This window comes from Sinohyriopsis cumingii, chromosome 3 (genome assembly GCF_028554795.1).
Source record: "Sinohyriopsis cumingii isolate HCF-2022 chromosome 3, ASM2855479v2, whole genome shotgun sequence".
Taxonomy (NCBI): domain Eukaryota; kingdom Metazoa; phylum Mollusca; class Bivalvia; order Unionida; family Unionidae; genus Sinohyriopsis; species Sinohyriopsis cumingii.
In genome coordinates, this window is record NC_142963.1 from 4,907,915 (window position 1) to 4,930,162 (window position 22,248).

Consider the following 22,248-nt stretch of genomic DNA (forward strand, 5'->3'; position numbering starts at 1 on the left):
TGTGCCTTTTATCGTTGTACTTAAGCCTTTGGCTTTTATGTATTTTTGTCTTTCGTATTCATGTTTAAAACATTCAATAAACGTGTCCTGAGATAGTATATAAACTCTTGTCTTCTTTGTTTTCGTGTCACAAGTGACATTCCTCACACTATGACTACTCTGCTCCCTCTTCCTCTACTGTCAAAGTCATCGACGAACACTTAGATCGTGCCAGTTGGGAGGCTTTGTATCTTCGCCATCCCTTTAACATGCTCATTGCTGGACATAGCGGTTCAGGCAAAACCGAATTCGTCAAACGTTTGATCGAACATAAACATCATTTGATCGATCGACCTCCTCAACGAATCGTGTGGTGTTACAAAGAGTGGCAATCGGCGTACAGCCTCTTGCGAGAAAGTCAAGGCGATTCCATCGTGTTTGTGGAAGGCATTCCTAAAGAAGACGATGGCATCGTCTCTGACTCCCGTCTAACCCATTTGGTCATTTTCGATGAGATGTTAGGAGAAGACGAAGAAGAAATTAAACTCTGGTTCACGCGCAAAGGGCATCACCGTAATGCCAGTGTCGTTTACATCACCCAAAATTTGTTTCAACAAAGTAAAGCCCATCGCACCATCAGTCTCAATGCGCATTACGTGGTCTTGTTTAAAAGCCCTCGAGATAAATCGCAAGTGCAAGTCTTAGCCAAACAGTTAGGAACGCCTTGGTTGACTCAGGCGTACGACGATGCCACTCAAACACCACACGCCTATTCACTCGTCGATTTGAAACCTACGACTCCCGAGGATTTGCGATTTCGTATCCACTTGTTTCACCACTGGTGCCAAGACGGAGGGCCTGTCCTGTACACGTCTCCGTCCTCGACTTCATTTCACTCCCCATAAAAAAATCTATAAAAACCTCAGACCCTTTTTCGTCTGTCTCACTCTCAGTGCGAACATGACGTCCCTTCAGTCGCATCTTCCCGTCAAATTGATTCGTGCCTTGTATGGCATCAGTCGAGAAAAAGATCCACAAACACGAGCTCGTGTCTTAGAAGCTAGTCTCAAAGAAGTCTTACGATGGTTCACGGTGACGGCACGTCAATTACTCCAAGGAATCATTCCGATTCCTCATCAAACCAAACGCTTTTTCGATCGAAACAAAGTCGCTTTGGTCCAACTGGCCGATCCCCGCATCGACACTCAAACCAAAAAACAAATCATTTTGAAACCTGGAGGGAGCGGTACTCTAGGAGGGGTCATCATTCGCTCACTCTTAAGATGGGATCCTAATGCCCCCAAAGGTATCCCCAAGACAAAAGTCCAACGAAGCCCCAAGAAGAAAAAGACCAGGTCCCCAAGGAGAACTTCTCCAGTGGCAGGACCCTCCTTTGACCAGACACCACCACCACCCTGGAAAAAGAAAAGAAGCCTCCAGAAAAAGAAAAGTCCACAGAAAACTAGTCGCAAGAGAGGCACTTCGGCCAGGACGCAACCTTACACTCGCAAACCACGACCTGCCACGGCGGTGACTGCGTCTCCGGCAGCTTCACGTTTGTCCACTTCTCCGCTAATGACACCCAGAACTGAAGAGTACTTGGAGACGTTGATCACACCAAGAACTTCTCCGTTGATGACCCCCAAAAGAACTTCCGAGTGGCAGGACCTTCCAATTTAGTGGCAGTGGCTGCTGCTCACAAAGTACCTTCTCCCAAAATCAAAGTTCAAGAAAGATCGGGCATGTTACAAAGTTTGCTGGATTTGTCCAAGCAAGAACTGGCTCGATTTAGTCCGTTACGTACCCCTGCACGACGTGTCATGCCTGTCCTCAAACTAATACGACGTCAAGACAATCAGTGGCGACGCGTTCCAGTATAAAAAAAGGCCTGTGACCAAGTCGGGTATCAGTGTTTTTTGGTGCTCCTGAAGACTTAAAGATGTCACCCTCCAGAAAACCCCAAGGAAAGAAAAGGAAAGGACTGCCACCACGTTTAGCCAAACATGGGGACATGTTATCTGTCCTGTCCAAAGCTTCTCCACCCCTACGAAAAAAACTCATTCAAACAGCCTCCAAAGAGGTCATCGATACCGTGTGCGAATGTTGTTTGAACGTTTTGAAAGGCACGATCCCTTTGTCCAAACACCAGAAACAATGCTTAGGCAAACATAATCACGTTCTTCGCCAAATGGTTCAAAAGAAAATTCCCATGCGTCAAAAAAAGAAGATGTTAATGCAACGTGGAGGTATTTTACCTCTCTAGTTAGGCCCCATACTGAAAGGAGTCTTGGGAACCATGTTGGGAAGACTGGTGGGAGCAAGATAAAAAGGCCCTCGGAAGTCCCAAGATCTCAGAATCGACACCTGACAACCCCATGGAAGGACGAAAACTAGCTTTAGTGCCTTACAAACGATGGATGGAATACCATCGGTGGCAAGAACAACGCACCCCGCATTTACCTCCCAATCCCCATTTGAGCGAGATGTCCCAGTTACAACACGAATTGCAGTCCTTGATGGATCGCCAAGATTTGTCCGAAACAGAAAAATCGCAAAAGTACGGTCATCTCTTGCAACGACTGCAACTCTTTCACCAGAGTGGAAGGCATCGATCATCAATGGCAAGCCGATTTAGCCGATGTCTCTCATTTGGCCAGCTACAATCACGGGTACAAATATTTGTTTCGTGTCATCGACGTCTTTTCCAAATTTGCCTGGGTCGTGCCCTTGACTTCCAAATCGAGCAGCGAGTTAGTGCGAGCCCTGCAACGGGTGTTGAAACAAAGCGGTCGTCACCCTCTTCGATGGCAAACGGACAAAGGCACCGAATTTCTGAACCAAGCTTTCCAAAAAGAATTAAAGAAACGTGACATTCATTTTTTTACCACCGAGGGTCCCGAAACCAAAGCCAGCATCGTGGAACGTTTTCAACGCACTTTGAAAGAACGCATGTGGAAATATTTTACGCATCACCACACTCTGAAGTACATCGACATCTTACCACACCTGGTGCAAGCGTACAACCAATCTTACCATCGAAGCATCGGACGTGCCCCGCAAGACGTGACTCCCGAGAACGAAGTGTTGGTGTTTGAGCGCCTGTTTGGTACATCCCCGACGAGGGCTGTCCCCAAGAAAAGTGGAGAGTTGGCCGTAGGAGATTGGGTGCGCATTGGCAAAACCGAACGCACTTTCGACAAAGGTTACTTACCTAACTGGACGACCGAATTGTTTCGCGTTACTGGACGAGTGCATGGCCGTCATCCTGCCGTCTATAAATTGGAAGACATGAACGGAGAAGTGCTCAAAGGAATGTTTTATTTGCCCGAGTTACAACGTGTGACCAAAAAAGAAGACGACGTGTACGACATCGAAAGCATTCTCGAACGCAGAACCCGTAAAGTGGGCAAACGACGTGTCAAAGAAGTCAAAGTACGTTGGAAAGGATATGCGCCCAGTTTTGAGTCTTGGATCGACGCTTCGCAAGTCATCGACTATAAAAAGAAGTGACCATCATGCCCTTTCACACAGCAGACGCAGCTACGTCGACCACTCCTCCTTCACCTAGTTCTTATCTGCAAGATTTAGAAAAACAACTCCTGTGGGTGTGGTGTGGAGAACGTGTGCCTAAAACGCAAATCGTCTTTTTCTGCCAAATCTTCGTGGTGTATTGTGTCATCGGGGCAGCCATCGCCAATTTGAGTTTGCAACAAGGAGACAAGCAATTGTGGACCATTTTATTGAGCAGTTGCATCGGTTACCTGCTTCCTAATCCCTCCCTGAAATTCACCTCGAACGGGAACCCCGGGAACCTTGTGTCCAGTGCCAGTGCCAGTCACCACTTCAATCACAACCAGAACCCCATTTTAGACGGAGACACGCCTCTGCCGTCCAGTAACCCCTCGGACAGCCACAGAACTCTGGAATTATGAGTCACCAAAACCAATTTTACTTAACCTTACCCAGTGACAGTTCCATGGAGGTGTTTCCCAAGAACACGTTGTGCTGTTACACGGCCAAATTACCTCAAGCCATCCAGTTAGATCACGAAGCCCATTGGGAAGTGGCTTTAGTAGAAATGATTCACCCGACCCAAGTCCTCAATGTCCTTCCTAATCAAAATTTTTTTGATGTGGAAGTTCATGACGAGCAAATGCAACAGTGGATGGATAGCAATGTCAAATATGACAAGAAAACCCGTACACAAAAGTACACCACCTATCACTTGTTCATTCCCCCAGGCTATTATTTTAGTGGTCAACATTTGGTCAGCACCATAACCTCCAGGATTAATGTCGTGTTTCTGAAAGCTTTGGAGCATGTCAGCAAAAATGTCACCATGGAGTACCACAAAGCAGCTCGTCGCTTCTTGATGAAATTTGAACGGAGTAAAATCCTGTCCATTTTATTTTGTCCTGAATTGTTTGACATGTTCGGCGGAGACATGGACATGAGAAAGACCATGATCAAGAAAAACGAATTACCCATCGTTTACGACAACGAGTCTTTTAGCAAGTTATTTCGTTCCCCGGTAGAACTGAACCAAGGACTGAATTTGATGTTCGTGTATTCCGATGTGGTGGAGTACAACGTGGTGGGACACACCTCCGTACCGTTACTGCGTGTCATTCCTTTCAAAGTGGATTCTGCCACGAACACTGACGAGGAAGGTGGAAACACTTACCACGTCCACCGCGAATTTGTCTATCCTCACTATTTGCCTGTCAGTAAGTCGTATTTGGACACGGTCAACATTGCTATAAAAGGAGATCTGGGACAAAATATTTCATTCACCAAAGGAAAAGTCACGGTGAAACTCCATTTTCGAAAACGGTTCTCTCACGACTCTTAAGTCATGTATCCAGTGTACCGAGGGGTTGCTCGACAGCGAGGACACGGCTTAGGAGATATGTTAAAATCGGCCTTTCGTTCGGTGGCCCCGGTGTTGAAACCGATGGTGACACGCGGATTGCACGCCTTGAAAGATGCGGCACTGACGCAAGGCAAAGAATTTCTCCAAAATGTCATCATCGACAAACAAAACCCTAAAGAAGCCTTCATGAGGGCAGGCAAAAATGTCTTGCTGCAAACGGGCAAAGACATTTTAGGCCAACGAGAAACACCTATAAATGCCCTGCACGCTACCGAGTCAGGCATTCAGCAAGGACAAGGCAGAAAGAGACGACGGAGAAAACACCCTTTCACCAGACTTCAAGCGAGAAAAGCCAAGAAAAGAAGAACCGTTCGAGACTTAGACGTTTTCGATTATTGAGAAAAGAGACAAAAAAAAATGATGCACCGAGAATCTTGCGCTTGTTCCAAGACGGAACTGGATCTGTTTGCCATGCCCCCCACGATGATGACGATGCAAGAATCCCAGTGGGTGGAATTTCACCCCGTCTCCTCACTGACCGATTCCGCTCCCATCGAGTTTGAAATCAAAGGACAGCCCGAAGATTACATCGATCTGAATAGCAGTTACTTGTACCTGAAAGTCAAAATTCTAGATAAGACTGGAGGTGCTATAGACGATGAAGCAGTAGCTCCCGTCAACAATTTCATGCATTCCTTGTTCAGTGGAGTGGACTTGTATTTGAATAACAAACTGGTCAGTAGCAGCATGGATACTTACCCTTATCGTGCCTACCTGGAAAATCTCTTGACGTACGGAATAGATGCCAAGAACACTCATCTCAATGCCTGTGTGGTATGGGAAGCTGACGAACCTACCAAGTTTGAAATATTGGAAACTGATGAAAAGAAAGACAACAATGATGGATTTGTAGAACGAAGAAAGAGAATCACGGGAGCCGACACAAGTTTAGAACTGATGGATCGTTTGCATTTGGACATGTGGTTGCAAGAAAAGTATTTGCTGAACGGGGTGGATGTCCGCCTGAGACTGAATCGTAGCAGTGCCGCTTTCCATTTGATGGCTGATAGTGACGGTTACAAAACCAAAATCCTAGAAGCCAGACTCTACGTACGTCGTGTGGAAGTGTTACCTAAAGTGGGAAACGACATCAGTCAGACGTTGAGCAGAACGACCGCCAAGTATCCCATACGACGCGTGGAAGTGAAAACCTTCACCATTCCCAAGGGACAGCGATCCATGATCGAAGATCATCTGTTCCAAGGACAGTTAACCAAACGTTTGATCGTTGGTATCGTCGAGAATACAGCCTACAACGGAGCTGCCGAAAAAAATCCTTTCTACTTTCAACACTTTGGCGTGTCCAAAATCGAAGTCAGTCGCGATGGCAAGACCTTGTGTACCCGACCTTTCGAACCTGACTTTAAAAAGAAGAATTACTTGAGATCGTACTTGTCCTTGTACGAAGCCACCGGACAGTTAGGAACCAATACCAGTCACGGTATTACGTACGAGGATTATGCAGGAGGCTACGCTTTGTGGGCTTTCGATTTCACTCCAGACCAAGGCAGCGACGAGGGACATTTCCACCCTATAAAATCCGGCCAGATTCGTGTGGAAATTCAGTTTAAAGACCGAGACCCTGATGAAACGGTGAACGTCATCCTGTATGCAGAATTCGATAATACCATAGAAATCAACAGTTTGAGAGAAGTCATCCTAGATTACTAGAAACCATGGAAGACTGTTATCCCTCTTTACCTAGTGGAGAAACTTTTACTGTTGCATGGTTGTTAAAAAATGTTAGAGTTGTTGTTGTTTAGTGTTAAGTGATTTTTGAATAAAAAATGTTGTGTTTTGAAAAAATTGTTTGATGTTATATTGTTGGATTATTGTTAAAAATGTTAGAGTTGTTGTTTAGTGTTAAGTGATTTTTGAATAAAAAATGTTGTGTTGATCGAACATAAACATCATTTGATCGATCGTCCGCCTCAACGTGTCGTGTGGTGTTACAAAGAGTGGCAATCGGTGTACAGTCTCTTGCGAGAAAGTCAAGGCGAATCCATCGTGTTTGTGGAAGGCATTCCTAAAGAAGACAATCGCATCGTCTCTGACTCCCGTCAAATCCATTTGATCATGTTCGACGACATCTTAGGAGAAGACGAAGAATAAATTAAACTGTGGTTCACGCGCAAAGGGCATCACCGTAATGCCAGTGTCGTTTACATCACCCAAAATTTGTTTCAACAAAGTATTCCCATTGTACCATCAGTCTCAATGCGCATTATGTGGTCTTGTTTAAAAGCCCTCGAGATAAATCGCAAGTGCAACTCTTAGCCAAACAGTTAGGAACGTCTTGGCTGACTCAGGCGTACGACGATGCCACCCAAACACCACACGCCTATTTACTCGTCGATTTGAAACCTACGACCCCCAAGGATTTGCGATTTCGTACCCACTTGTTTCACCACTGGCGCCAAGACGGAGGGCCTGTCCTGTACACGTCTCCGTCCTCGACTTAATTTCACTCAACAAAAAAATCTATAAAAACCTTAGACACTTTTTTCTGTCTCACACAGTTTGAACATGACGTCCATTCAGTCACATCTTCCCGTCAAATTGATTCGTGCCTTGTATGGCATCATTCGAGAAAAAAATCCACAAATACGAGTTCGTGTCTTAGAAGCTAGTCTCAAAGAAGTCTTACGATGGTTCACGGTGACAGCACGTCAATTACTCCAAGGGATCATTCAGATTCCTCATCAAACCAAACGCTTTTTTGATCGAAACAAAGTCGCTTTGACCCAACTGGCCGATACCCACATCGACACTCAAACCAAAAAACAAATCATTTTGAAACCTGGAGGGAGCGGTACTCTAGGAGGGGTCATCACTCGCTCTCTCTCTCAAGATGGGATCCTAACGCTCCCAAAGTTCTTCCCAAGAAAAAAGAAGTCAATCGAAGCTCGAGAAGAAGAAAAAAAGCAACGGTGGCAAGACCAGGTCCCCAAGGAGAAACATGTCTCGAAGAACTTCTCCAGTGGCGGGACCCTCCTCTTACCAGACACCACCCCGCAAAAATAAAAGCCCCCAGAAAAAGAAACAGAGAAAAAGTCCCCAGAAAAAAAAAGCCTACTGAGGAAAACTAGTCGCAAGAGAGACACTTCAACCAGGACGCAGCCTTCAGGTTCAGTCACTTCTCCGTTGATGACACCAAGAACTGTTAAGTACTTGGAGACGTTGATCACACCAAGAACGTCTCCGTTGATGACCCCAAGAACTTCCCCAGTGGCAGGACCCTCCAATTTAGCGGCAGTGGCAGCTGCTCACAAAGTACCTTCTCCTAAAATCAAAGTCCAGGAGAGATCGGGCATGTTACAAAGTGTACTGAATTTGTCCAAGCAAGAACTGGCTCGATTTAGTCCGTTGCGTACCCCTGCACGACGTGTCATGCCTGTTCTGAAGTTGATACGACGTAAAGACAATCAGTGGCGACGCGTTCCAGTATAAAAAAGGTCTGTGACTAAGTAGGGGTATCAGTCTTTTTGGTGCTGAAGACTCAAAGATGTCACCCTCCAGAAACCATCCCTCTTCTAAAACCCAAGGAAAGAAAAGGAAAGGACTGCCTCCTCGGACAGCCACAGAACTCTGGAATTATGAGCAATAACAACCAATTTTACTTAACCTTACCCAGTGACAGTTCCATGGAGGTGTTTTCCAAGAACACGTTGTGCTGTTACACGGCCAAATTACCTCAGGCCATCCCATTAGATCACGAAGCACATTGGGAAGTGGCTTTAATGGAAATCATTCACCCGACCCAAGTCGTCAATGTCCTTCCTAATCAAAATTTTTTTACGGTGGAAATTTATGACGAGCCAATGCAAAAGTACTTGAATACTCATGTCAAATATGATCACAAAACCTATGATGACAAAACTCAGAAGTGGTCCTACCAGTTGTTCATTTCCCCAATCTATTATTTTAGTGGTCAACATTTGGTCAGCACCATTACCTCCAGATTTAATGTCGTGTTTCTGAAAGCTTTGGAAAGTGTCAAAAAAAGTGTCACCATGGAGTACCACAAAGCAGCTCGTCGCTTCCTCATGAAATTTGACGGGGGTAAAATCGTGTCCATTTTATTTTGTCCTGAATTGTTTGACATGTTCGGCGGAGACATGGACATAAGAATGGCCATGATCAAGAAAAACGAATTACCAATCATTTACGACAACGAGTCTTTTAGCAAGTTATTTCGTTCCCCGGTAGAACTGAACCAAGGACTGAATTTGATGTTTGTGTACTCCGATGTGGTGGAGTACAACGTGGTGGGACACACCTCCGTACCCTTACTGCGTGTCATTCCTTTCTAAGTGGATTCTGCCACGAGAGCTGACGAGGAAGGTGGACACACTTATCACGTTCACCGCGAATTTGTACATCCTCACTATTTGCCCGTCAGCAAGTCGTATTTGGACACGGTCAACATTGCTATAAAAGGAGATCTGGGACAAAATATTCCATTCACCAAAGGGAAAGTCACGATGAAACTCCATTTTCGAAAACGGTTCTCTCACGACTCGTAAGTCATGTATCCAGTGTACCGAGGGGTTGCTCGACAGCGAGGACACGGTTTAGGAGATATGTTAAAATCGGCATTTCGTTCGGTGGCTCCGGTGTTGAAACCGATGGTGACACGCGGATTGAACGCCTTGAAAGATGCGGCACTGACACAAGGCAAAGAATTTCTCCAAAATGTCATCATCGACAAACAAAACCCCAAAGATGTTTTCTTGAGGACAGGCAAAAATGTCTTGCTGAAAACGGGTAAAGACCTTTTGGGTCGACGAGAAACACCCATAAATGCCCTGCACGCTACCGAGTCAGGCATTCAGCAAGGACAAGGCAGAAAGAGACGACGAAGAAAACACCCTTTCACCAGACTTCACACTTTTAAAGCTAGAAAGACAAAGAAAAGAAGAACCGTTCGAGACTTAGACGTGTTCGATTATTAAAATATTGAGACACAGAGAAAAAATGATGCACCGAGAGTCTTGCGCTTGTTCCAAGTCGGAACTGGATCTGTTTGCCATGCCACCGACCATGATGACGATGCAAGAATCCCAATGGGTGGAATTCCATCCCGTCTCCTCTTTGACGGATTCTGATCCCATCGAGTTTGACTTCAAAGGTCAGCCCGAAGATTACATCGTAATTCTTTGCCTTGTGTCAGTTACCTGTATTTGAAAGTCAAAGTGATCAAAACGGACAACACCAATCCTGCAGCCAATGATAGGGTAGCGCCTGTCAACAATTTCATGCATTCCTTGTTCAGCGAAGTGGACTTGTACTTGAATAAGAAACTGGTCAGCAGCAACATGGATACTTACCCGTATCGTGCCTACCTGGAAAATCTCTTGACGTACGGAAAAGAAGCCAAGAATACTCATCTGGATGCTTGCGTGGTATGGAAACCTGACACAGCGTGTGATAACATATTTAACGATACAGCCCTCACAGCAGATGACGATCCTCACAATGTGGGGTTTAATACACGTAGAAATAAAATTCTGCAAGGACGTAGTTTAGAACTGATGGATCGTTTGCATTTGGACATGTGGTTACAAGAAAAGAATTTACTGAACGTAGTGGATATTCGCCTGAGACTGAATCGTAGCAGTACCGCTTTCCATTTGTTGGCCCATGCTAACGAGTACAAAGCCATTATTCAAGAAGCCAGGCTCTACGTTCGACGTGTGGAAGTGTTACCCAAAGTGGGAAACGACATCAGTCAAACGTTGAGCAGAACGACCGCCAAGTATCCGATACGACGCGTGGAAGTAAAAACGTTCACCATTCCTGCTGGACAGCGATCCATGATCGAAGATCATCTGTTCCAAGGTCAGTTACCCAAGCGTTTGATCCTTGGTATCGTCAAGAATTCAGCCTTCAACGAAGTCCACAACGAAAAATTACTAAACTTTCGAGCAACAAAAACTCTGTGCTGTTTTAAGAATTCATAAACTCTAATTGCTTCATCTAAATCTTTACATCTAATTTGCCGCCTATTTTCCAAAACAGTTTCTAGGAATCATACTAGAAATACCTGGATTGAATCCGCACACGATATAGCTCCAATAACGAAGTGCGATTTTCAATCAAAAGAAAATAAACAACGGCAAATTAATCACTCTCTTTCTCTTTAACAAAACCTAATCTTTTCTAGCTGTTAGCATCGATCCACAAAACAGGCACTAGGAAACATACTAGTATACGCCTGGACAGAATCCTCATATTAGTACAAGCACCGGTAATATTGTGAGATTCTCTGTCACAAGGATTAACAACAGCACTCTACTTTTTTTCTCTACTTTACTACCAATTTAATTTATCCCCAACTAACAATATGGCATCTTTAAACCTCACAAAACAGGCAATCCATGATAGGAACACCAAAAATTACAGGGAAATTAGGCATAAAAAGGAAAATGGACAAAGCAAACTCTAAAAAACACACTCCAGTTACCACACCTACAATCATAGGAACCTTTAAAACTACTCCAGATTCCAAACAAATCCAAGCCACTGAATTGTCCCTCACTTCCTCAACCCCGGACTTTGAATTAATCCGAGTACAGAAAGAAAAACTTAACCCTGACTCTCCAATCGATTTTAATCTCTATGACACTTTACCGGGAGAGGAGGTGTTGGAAAATACTTTGGCCATGGAAGATAGCATGATAGATCCTTTTCTCGGAACACCAACCCCCAATTTCCAAACATTGGCATTATCCCCTAGAAAATTTCCTCTAACTATACAAATCGAAACAAAAACAGCAGGGACAGGAAGCTATAGCGGGATAACACAGCAGGGAATTAAGCAGACAAACAAAGGCAACTCAACCATAACGCCTACGGGCAAAACTCAAATAAAACCCGTAAATCCGACAAAAAGCTGTGTAAACAAATACCACAATAGCCAAATCCCGGGACCATCAAAACCATTAACGGAAGACGACTTACTATATAGTCAAACCGACACAGATTCTAACCCCACCCCCGTTACTAGAACAATCAATCAAAGGGAATATATAGGAAAAGGAAAAGGTCCCTTGAAACAAAATTTGAAACAGACTAATATAACTAATACGAACCACCCTTTAGCAAACCAAAAACCACAAATAGAAGAACATAGCAAACTAGGAAAAACCACCCACCCCCAAATTAACTGCACAACACACGAAAAACAAACACCAAAAATTAAGTACCACCCTCTAGAACTAACACTATATATCAAAAGCAAAAACCCGAGATTTATCAACATGACAACAAACAGCATCATAGGAGCCCTACAAAGAAACCACTCAGGGCAGCTCAAAATAATTAGACCGAACACAGGATATATAATAGTGCATATAGCACTCAAAGGCAAATGGCCAAATATCTAGAAATAAGGGATATCAACTCGATACCAGTCCAGGTAGAGAAACACCACCAAACAACCACAGGAGGCACTCGCAATTCAAATAACAATTTTTCAAATAAACCAAGGAATCCAACACACGAAAAGGCAGAACCACCAAAAAAAATTTCAAATCTGTCCTGAAGTTGACTAGAAATTTACAAAAATTAAATAACGAACAAATCACTGAACAAATAAAGGAAGGTGGAACCCCAATCAATAGAGCTTTCAAATTAAGGAACCACCACGGATACGAAACAGCAGCAGTAATTGAATCTAACTTAACTCTATCAACAATAATTAAACTAAATCCCACAGGAATAAGATATAAACTTGAAACCTATATCAATAAAACAAGATTATGCAATAACTGTCAACGCTGGGGCCACTACGGCTCAAAATGCAAATTCCAATACACATGTAAACAGTGCGGGGGGAACCACAGAGGGCAATGCAAAAGAAAAACCCCATTATGTACAAACTGCAAGGGCAACCACCTCCCCGACACACCAAACTGCCCCTATGCTATTAGGGAAGAACAGATTATACACTTAATGAACTCTACAAACATACGATATCAACTAGCTAAACAGAAAATCTTATCAAACAAATCGAAGCTCACTGTATCTGACTGCACAACAACAAACTCGAAACCTGCCACTCCAAAAACTCCTAGCAGACCTATCCATCCACACCCACCCTCCCCACAAAGGTCAGATATTAGAAACAACCCTCAAATAAAGGATCCAACACATATAATAAATAACAAACTAGACGCACTAGAAAGTAGGATCAGGCACCTAGAAACTATACTGCAACTCATTTTCGAACAAGTAGGATATAAAATTCCACAACATCATAGACCAATAAATGAACAACACCATCATGTATAGTACAACAAATAGGGACTTAACATTATGGCAATGGAATGCAAGAGGACTGTCAGGCAATATAGATGAGTTAAGACTGAAAATACAAAACTTATCTATAAAACCTGACATAATCTGCATTCAAGAGACAAAAATCATCAACAAAATAAGGGCCCTACCAAAAATTCAGGGTTACGCCCCAGGGTACTTTCAAAATAGACTCAAAGGGCAAGGAGGGGGGCTAGCTACCTTCAGTATAAATAACATGCCTAACGTAACACCAGTGCCCATACCTCTCAAAGTAGACGAAAATCAGTCAGTGGAAATTCAATCACTAATAATAAACTCAGTAATAGAGAACATCCAAATATTTAATTTATACGATCCAGGAGGCAGTAGTAAAAATTCAAAAACATAGACTCATACCGACAAATTAATGACAATAGACAGGTGGACCGAGTAGTCATATACGGAGATTTCAATGCGCATAACGAGATATGGGGATGTGACCGAACGGACAAAAGAGGCAGGTTGGTTGAAACTTGGATAGCAGAATCCAACCTGACCATACTAAACAACGGTACCAGAACTCGATTAAACCCCGAAAATGGTACCCTCACCGCCATCGACCTAACCATATGCTCCCCATCATTAGCACAGGTGGCGGAATGGAGAGTGGATCAAACTGACACCATAGGCAGTGACCACTTCCCAATGATAACCACCCTGCAAATGATACTCAGTTCAACTCACACCAAACACAACTCAAGTGGAGATACGAAAAAGCAGATTGGAAAATGTATAAAACCTTATTCAGCACAATAGACCACAAGGATATAGAAAATGATAATTTAAGCACATACTGTGATAACCTGATTAACATTATCAACCTAGCTGCAACATCTAGCATACCTAAAACAAGTGGCCGCCCAAACAAACAACCAGTCCCGTGGTGGAGCGAACTATGCCAACAAACACACAAGATCAGAAAAAATTACTCAATAAATTTAGACGCACAGGAAACTCACTGGATTTCACCAATTACAAAAACAAAGAAAAAGAACTCAAAATAATCATCAAACAAGCCAAAGAAACTACTTGGCAAAAATACTGCAAAAGTATAAATATCAAAACCAGTACCAAACAAGTCTGGGATAAAATTAGAGCAATCAGAGGGAAAACATCAAATAGCATACCAAAAATACCAGGAGCAATTACAAACAAAAATAAAGCTGAAACACTAGCTAAGCACTTTGCAGAAATGAGCAGTAATAAAAACCACACCAACTCATTCCAACAACATAGAATTAAGGTAGAAAGAACTCATAGCAAACTATTTACTGACATTGGCAACAAAAATTCTTACCTAAATAAAGATATCACAACTGCCGAATGGGATAAAGCACTAAGCACCAAAAAAGAAACTTCCCCTGGAGAGGATAAAATAGGATATATTATGTATAACAATATTCCAAATAACATCAAACAATCAATAATTAAATTCTTAAATAAGATCTGGAAAACAGGAAAATTACCTAATAAATGGAAAACTGCTATAGTTATTCCTATCCTGAAACAAAACAAGGACCCCCACCACGTCAACTCATACAGACCTATCTCCATAACAAATAACATATGCAAAATTATGGAGACCATAATAACTAATCGCCTGAAATGCCACCTAGAGCAAAATAATTTAATATCCGAGAACCAATGCAGATTTAGGAACAAACGATCCACCACGGATCAACTCATAAGACTGGAAACAGCGATCAAATTAGACTTTAACTCAAAAAGGAAAGCAGATAAGAACTAATAGCGGTATTCTTAGACTTAGAAAAGGCATTTGATTTAGTATGGACCAAAGGCTTACTAGCCAAATTAAATCACTATGGAATTACTGGTCAAATGTTCAACTTCATCGAACGCTTCTTAACAGACCGCAAAATAATAACTAGAGTTGGAGACACACACTCTGAAATACACTCCTTAGAAAATGGAACTCCCCAAGGCAGTGTACTCAGTCCCACTCTTTTCAACCTAATGATCAACGACCTAAATAAAACTCTGGCAACTACACAAATTGAAATTTCGCAATTCGCGGACGACAGCGGAATATGGAAAGCTGGCAACCCCAGTAGTCAAAAAACCACACAAACTATACAAGATAGTCTAAACAACATAGGAACATGGGCTGACAAATGGGGGTTCAAACTATCACAGGATAAAACAGAAGTCATCATCTTCTCCCCCACGCACAAAATAAACAAACCACAACCAACTTTCACAATAAACAATAAAGTAATAAAATATGTTAAATTCAAGAAGTTTCTGGGTATGTACTTCGACGAACACCTAAATTGGGGAAAACACATACAGGAAGTAGTTAAAAGATGCGATAAGGACATCAATCTCTTAAGAAGCCTTAAAGGATCGAACTGGGGGTCCCATCAGGAAACACTGCTAGCAATATATCGGGCACTGATAAGATCCAAACTTCATTATGGGTGCCAAGTTTACAATCTAGCGCCAACAAAACAACTAAAAAAATTAGAGCAAATACAACGAAAAGCCCTAATTACAATCACTGGAGCATTACCATCAACTTCACTAGTAGAGCTCCAAGTACTAACAGGTGAACTTCCACTCTATCTCAGAAGACAGGAACTAATACTGAGATACGCAGCCCGATTACAAACACAATCAAACACTTACCCCACACTGCTAGCAATAGAGAAATGCAGCATCTCCTTTAGCAACACTCAAAAGCACCGCGTACCTGCAGGAGAAATAGTGCATGAATTAACGAAACTACTCCCAATAGACATAAAGCAAAAAGAAAATAACAACATCTTTGATCCTAAACCTTGGTATAACGAAGACCCAAACATCAATACCTCTGTCACCAAACATGGAAATAAATTAAATCAAGAACTGCAGCTGCACACTATAACATCAGAAATTTTAGCAACTAAGTATTCAAACCATCTACAAATATACACAGACGGTTCAAAAACCACCAATCCCGCGAAAACAGCAGCTGCATACGTAATCCCCAAACTTAAGATACAAGTTGGTCACCGACTACCGGAAAACTGTTCAATCTACACAGCAGAATTCTGGGCAAGCACTAGAATGGGTGGAGAAAAACAACCCACCCCAAACAGTAATAATAAGCGACTCGCTAAGCGTCCTTACAACCATTCTAAATAACAGCACCAACAGCAGAGAGAATTTCCTAAATAAAACCAATTTAATACTAAAGAAACTAAAAAGCAATAAACAACAAGTAGAATTCCTATGGGTCCCATCCCACATAAACATACTAGGAAACAATCTAGCAGATGACTTAGCTAAACTAAAACTAAGCGAGCTAAACCACGTACCACTGGCTTACAGTGTTAGTGAAATCTACAGCCTAATGACAGTCATGATAAATCAGAAATGGCAGGAATATTAGGACAATAGCAAGACAGGCAAAAAACTACATACCACACTCAAAGAAACCACTAGAAATAGGAAACCGCCTTTACTTAAAGGGAAAGATCAAAAAGTAATAAATAGAATTTACACAGGAAAAACCAAGTTGGCTAGCAGCTACGGAAAACACATAGGACCAAAACCTGACAACACAAACTGTTTCTACTGTCGGGTGCCTGAAGATCTGCACCACATATTAAACATATGCTACAGGTTAAAGAAAGAAAGGGAAATTTTCAAAGCTGAACAAAATAAAATAGGATCGCCGTATACATATCCAGAATTTCTTAATAGCACGAACCCCAATTTAAGAACCACATACAACAACATCATAACTTTCCTTAAAAAAAACGGAAATATATACAAAAATTTAAATACAAACCATAAAATATACGCATAGCTATAGACCAGTTAAACAGGAACTAGGACGGCCGGATAAGTCTCGTGGGTTCACAGACTAACACGGCCGTGCATGGCCCTGAATAATAAAAAAACAAACTAAGGCTGAATCCAAACAATTCTAATCAAGTAAGTCCACTGACTGAAGCTAATCTGAAACTAGCTAAAAACAAAAACAAAATTGATTAGATTACAACAATAAACACATTCATAAAATATATGCATAGCTATAGACCAGTTAAACAGGAACTAGGACGGCCGGATAAGTCTCGTGGGTTCACAGACTAACACGGCCGTGCATGGCCCTGAATAATAAAAACAAACTAAGGCTGAATCCAAACAAATCTAATCAAATAAGTCCACTGACTGATAAAACCATACAAATAACAAGCGTAAATTAAAGAACACCAAATAGATAACTAGACCAAAAATACCAGGAAGGAATATACAGGGGATAGGTGGTATAATAAACAACCCTTCTCCACTTCTCTTAACATACTACTATCCTAACACCCTAACTAACAGCTCCAAAAAGTTTATCTTCTATATAGGTGACAGCTATGACAAAAATTAGATTTAACCATATAATCCCAAAATAGAACGTATAAGGTGGTCGCAAGAATAGACCATCAGGGATCCCCGTACCAAGACCCTAAACTTACAAATATAAGGTAGTCGAAAAAACCCAACGACTGTCAGGCCCAGCGGCACAATGCTGCAAACATAACAAATATATAGAATACCACCCCAAAACTTACTCGTATAAGGTAGTCAAAAAACCCAATGACTATCAGGGCCAGCAGCACAAGGCTGCAACCAAAATTTACAACTAGATAATTAGGACCCAAAACAATTACTCAATAAGATGGAAAAAAACACCAACTCCATCCAGGGCCAGCAGCACAAGGCTGCAAAACCAATCGACAAATGCTGTCACCTACAAGCTAACATCGACCTCAATAGACTCTATCTCTCTTAAAAACAGCACAGAGTTTTTATGATTCAAATTCCAAAGACGGAAATTTAGAACTAAAATACCCTGGATCGGAAAAACCCTGCTAACCTGTGGCAAGACAGCTCCGCCCAAGCCTAGCCACTTTCGCCCTTTGCCACGGACAGACATCAAAACACATACGTGCAGTGCACGCATCATAAATTAAAAATACGAACTAGATCGGGTCCAATCCCACTAGTCGCTAATCAGTGCAAATGAATGACAGAGTGTGTGCTGGGTCCAATCCCACTCAAACAAAACATAGGCCTTACAATCAGATCGATATGTACACAAAAGTACCTCGACCTGACGGCCCAATCAATTAGTGTTCTGTGAACACAGAAATGCCTGGAGGAAGTGGCTCCATTCCTTCCTCCAAGGAGTAATCAATTAGGTGCCTGTGGCATCATAAACCAGTGGTACATGCTCAATGCGAAGCGCAAGCCACTATAATTTAACTCAACAACAACAACAACAACAACAACAACAACAAATGTTCGAACCATTCTAAGGAATAAAGACAAGGAAGATGGCAGCTGTAACAGAATTGTTTAACCAGTTGAAGGACATTTGGTATTCGATGGTGGATGGAGCTTATGTAGTGGAAAGGATTGAACGAGAATGGAAGCATGAAGTTACCCGGGATTTTGTCAGAAGGCAAGTGAACAACCTGAAATTAGCTATGGATCTGGTGAAAGAGATGATTGAAGAAGAAGTAAAAAGACTAAGAGGCTTTATAGATCCAGAGTATGTAAAGATTGGTCACTTAAAGGAAGCCATGGATAATTTGATAGAAGTAAGGTGCTTTTTGGAAGACGTAATGGAATGGACAGAGTGGTCCTTTGTCAAAAAATCCCTGGACCAGCTTAAGAAATCGGAAGAACTTATGAGAAAAGTAATGGAGGAAGAAGTAAAGAAGATCAAAAACAAGTGGAATAAAGAACGAAAGGATAAGGAAAACTTAAAGAAAAAAGAGGCCTTTGACAAACTCAACAACAATTGGATCATAATACAGGAGAAATTCCGAGCAATAGGTCATCCAGACTGGATGCCAGAGAAGGAGAAGAAAAAGAAAGGAATACTGGCAAAAGTGAGAACTTGGTGGAAGCAGTGGAGGAAATAAAAGAAGAAGATGATGATGAAACCAAAGGCCCTTTTCAGGGCCACTCATAGGTCTCGAAAACATCTTGACTTTCAATTGCCTATCCCATTTTTTTATTTTTTTTATTTTGAAAAAATAAATAGAGACCCCCTCCCTGTTTCAATTTTTTGCCTGTTCCCTTTCCATAGACCCATCAGGTCGGGACCGTATTAAAATAGGGTCCCGACCCTGTTCCATTTCCCCTTGTCCCTAGATAGGCCCACACAGTATTCCCATGTTCCATTCCCCTTGTCCCTAGACAGGCCCAAACTCTATTCCCATGTTCAATTCCCCTTGTCCCTAGAATGGATATTTTTTTTCTCCCATGTTAAATTACATAGTCCCCAGAGTGGATATTTTTTTCTCCTATGTTAAATTTTACATAGTCCCCAGAGTGGATATACCCTTTTTAACATGGAAGTCTCCTAGTCCCTAGAGTGTCCCTATTCACTACTGCTACAATATTATTTCGAAATAAGTATTATTTATCTTGATATGAAAGAAATATTTCTCAGGAAAATTAAATGGCCAGTGCTTATGACAGATGAGTTTGCTGTGTATATTAATTGTTGTTATCTAAAAGCTGTAGCTAAACCAGGATGATAAAAGCTTGGGTTACAGCTGACAGTGTGAAAGTTACCTTTACTGACATTGAACAAATACATGAAAATTATATTTAAAAAAACGATAAAACCCATTTCACTTACTTCAAACAAAATAACAGCTAGAATATGGTGCAAGCATATCATATAAGTAATAAGCATTGATCTCCATCCAACATTCATTTCATAAGCTTGAGTTCACTGCATATAAAACAAACATCGATACCTGCATATTAACTAAGCAGAATGTATAGATGAAAAAAATTCCGCCAATACGACAGAATCGTCCTGCCAAGATTCAAGGTGTCAAGATGTCAAAAATTCCGCCAATACGACAGAATCGTCCTGCCAAGATTCAATTATTGTCGAACGCAACCATAGGAATAATCAACAATTAAAAATGCTTTTAAAAAGTTTGCTTAAATCACATGCGAGAAACAAGCAATGATCTCAGTCTTGCACTCTTTCATAAAGAGTTCAGTGAATATTACAAAAACATTGATACCTGCAAAGCAATTGCTTGAAATTTGGTGATATAACCGTAGTTGTACTCATTATAGTGCCATAGCTTTGCGTACACCGTTCTATTTTTTGTTGATCGCAGCCATCGGAATAAACTGCAGTCAAAGAAGCTGAGATGAAAAAAGAAATTATTTTATTAACTGTTTGATAAAGTTTGTATTGCTGTACCTATTAATAAAGTGTTGGCATTGAGTGCATTTCTTTCGATTCATGTTTATTTCATTTTCCCTGTTCGCATACTTGCCTAATAGGGCTAAAATATTGCTCCTCTTTAAATAAGTTATTATTATTATTATTATTATTATTATTCCTCTTTAAATGCAAACATATAATCTAAAACGTTTTTATCAATCTCCTTCGCAAAATGTCAGCAACAATAACAGAGAAACCAAACAACTTTATGAAATCATTCAAAATATGTATTACTTCAAAATTGTTGCATGCTTGTTAAATTTGATGGTTCAGAGTGCAGATGCAACTGAGCGTATTGATCTAAAAGCGATGAAATTTTTATGCAGTGTAAACTGGTCATCTTATAATGTCACTGTGCATTGGGGAATCCAACTGTTGTCACTTTGGAATCGATATATATATATATATATATATATATATATATATATATATATATATATATATATATATATATATATATATATATATCCTGGTTTTAAAAAAGAAGTTTATACGTGATACTAAATACTTTACAAAATGATCTGTACATGTCATGATTAGCCATTTTTAATATAATAATATTAGTTTTGAAGAAAAAAAAATACGCCTTATAATTTTAGAATAGTTCGTTCAGCATGTTATTTGTTTTAGGTCAGCGTCATTAAATGCAGCTAAAAGTAAAGTATCCAATTCGTTAAATACTTCGTGTGAAAAGAATTAGTTACTTTTAGCTACCTTTAATGACGCTTACCTGAAAATTTACCGAGTTACGGATAGGAGAAAATTCGTGATGCTGTGTGGAAGGAACTATAATTAAAGCGATGACCAATGAGTAAGATAAAAAGAAATGTAGGAGACTAAAGTTATTGATTCAACTGAGAGAGTTGAAACTTTCAAGTACACGTAACAGACAAAAACATCAAGTAGTCAATAGCTAACATAATTAGATATTGTGAAATGTAGATCAGATCTTACCAAAAAGCAAAACTGTTAAAACACGTGTCAGTTTCATGCCTGTCGTTGTCGTAGCAATTCCTTTAAAACCTTGGTTGATCAAGGTAAGTCTTTTTATACTGGAGGAAAGATATTACGAGTCGTCTTTCCAAGAAAAAGGAACAGGCTTTCCATATTTGGTTAAGTGTTCGTCTCTATATGATAGGCCATAACGTCATAGAAGATAATACCATTCACATGACAATCGAATACGGGTTGTGTTTGTGCACGACAATCGTTAGCTGCATTATAGTGGTAATGCTAGTTTTGCCTAGAAACATAGAAACAGTATTCCCTTCAAATTCTAGAACAGCATATACGTGATTGCTGGAATGTATTTCTAATTCTCATATTGAAAACATTTTATTGACGTAATGATCTTAGTGTCCATTTTATAAATCTCATTTACTGAAATGCCCTGTAACGAAGTAATTGGACACACACACACACACACACACACACACACACACATACATACATACATACATTTCTACGAACATCGATGGTGATTTTGTTTATCTTGTCAATGCATTCTTTCGTGAATATGTCGTTATCAGACCCTTAACTACACCCATATAATTTACACTAAGGTCAGAGAGAAATCTGTCGTTGATACCACTTGGCATGCCTCCAACAAATCGAAAAAGATCGGAATCATCAGGACATGAAAACGCCCGGTCGCTGACTATCCCGCCAGGCGTGAAACCACTGAGTGATTGTTTCTACAACGATGAAGTATAATTCACTTACAAATTCACCTCGG

At 41.1% G+C, this 22,248-nt stretch overlaps 1 protein-coding gene across 2 annotated transcripts in view; it reads right to left on the bottom strand.

Annotated features, from left to right (window-relative positions):
- The window catches only part of LOC149802403 (uncharacterized), a 35,847-nt gene extending 14,229 nt beyond the window's left edge, over positions 1–21,618 (bottom strand). The window contains exons 1-2 of one of the 2 annotated variants that reach the window (XM_089951611.1): positions 21,468–21,618; positions 20,305–20,431 (exon numbers count right to left, since the gene is read on the bottom strand). In XM_089951611.1, the coding sequence (XP_089807737.1) occupies positions 20,305–20,431; positions 21,468–21,504 (164 nt within the window). In that variant the 5' untranslated portion in view covers positions 21,505–21,618. Of the gene's footprint in view, positions 1–15,898; positions 15,946–20,304; positions 20,432–21,467 lie in introns of those variants that run through there. The other variant, XM_089951612.1, reaches the window with a different exon arrangement.
- Positions 21,619–22,248: the final 630 nt, after the last annotated feature.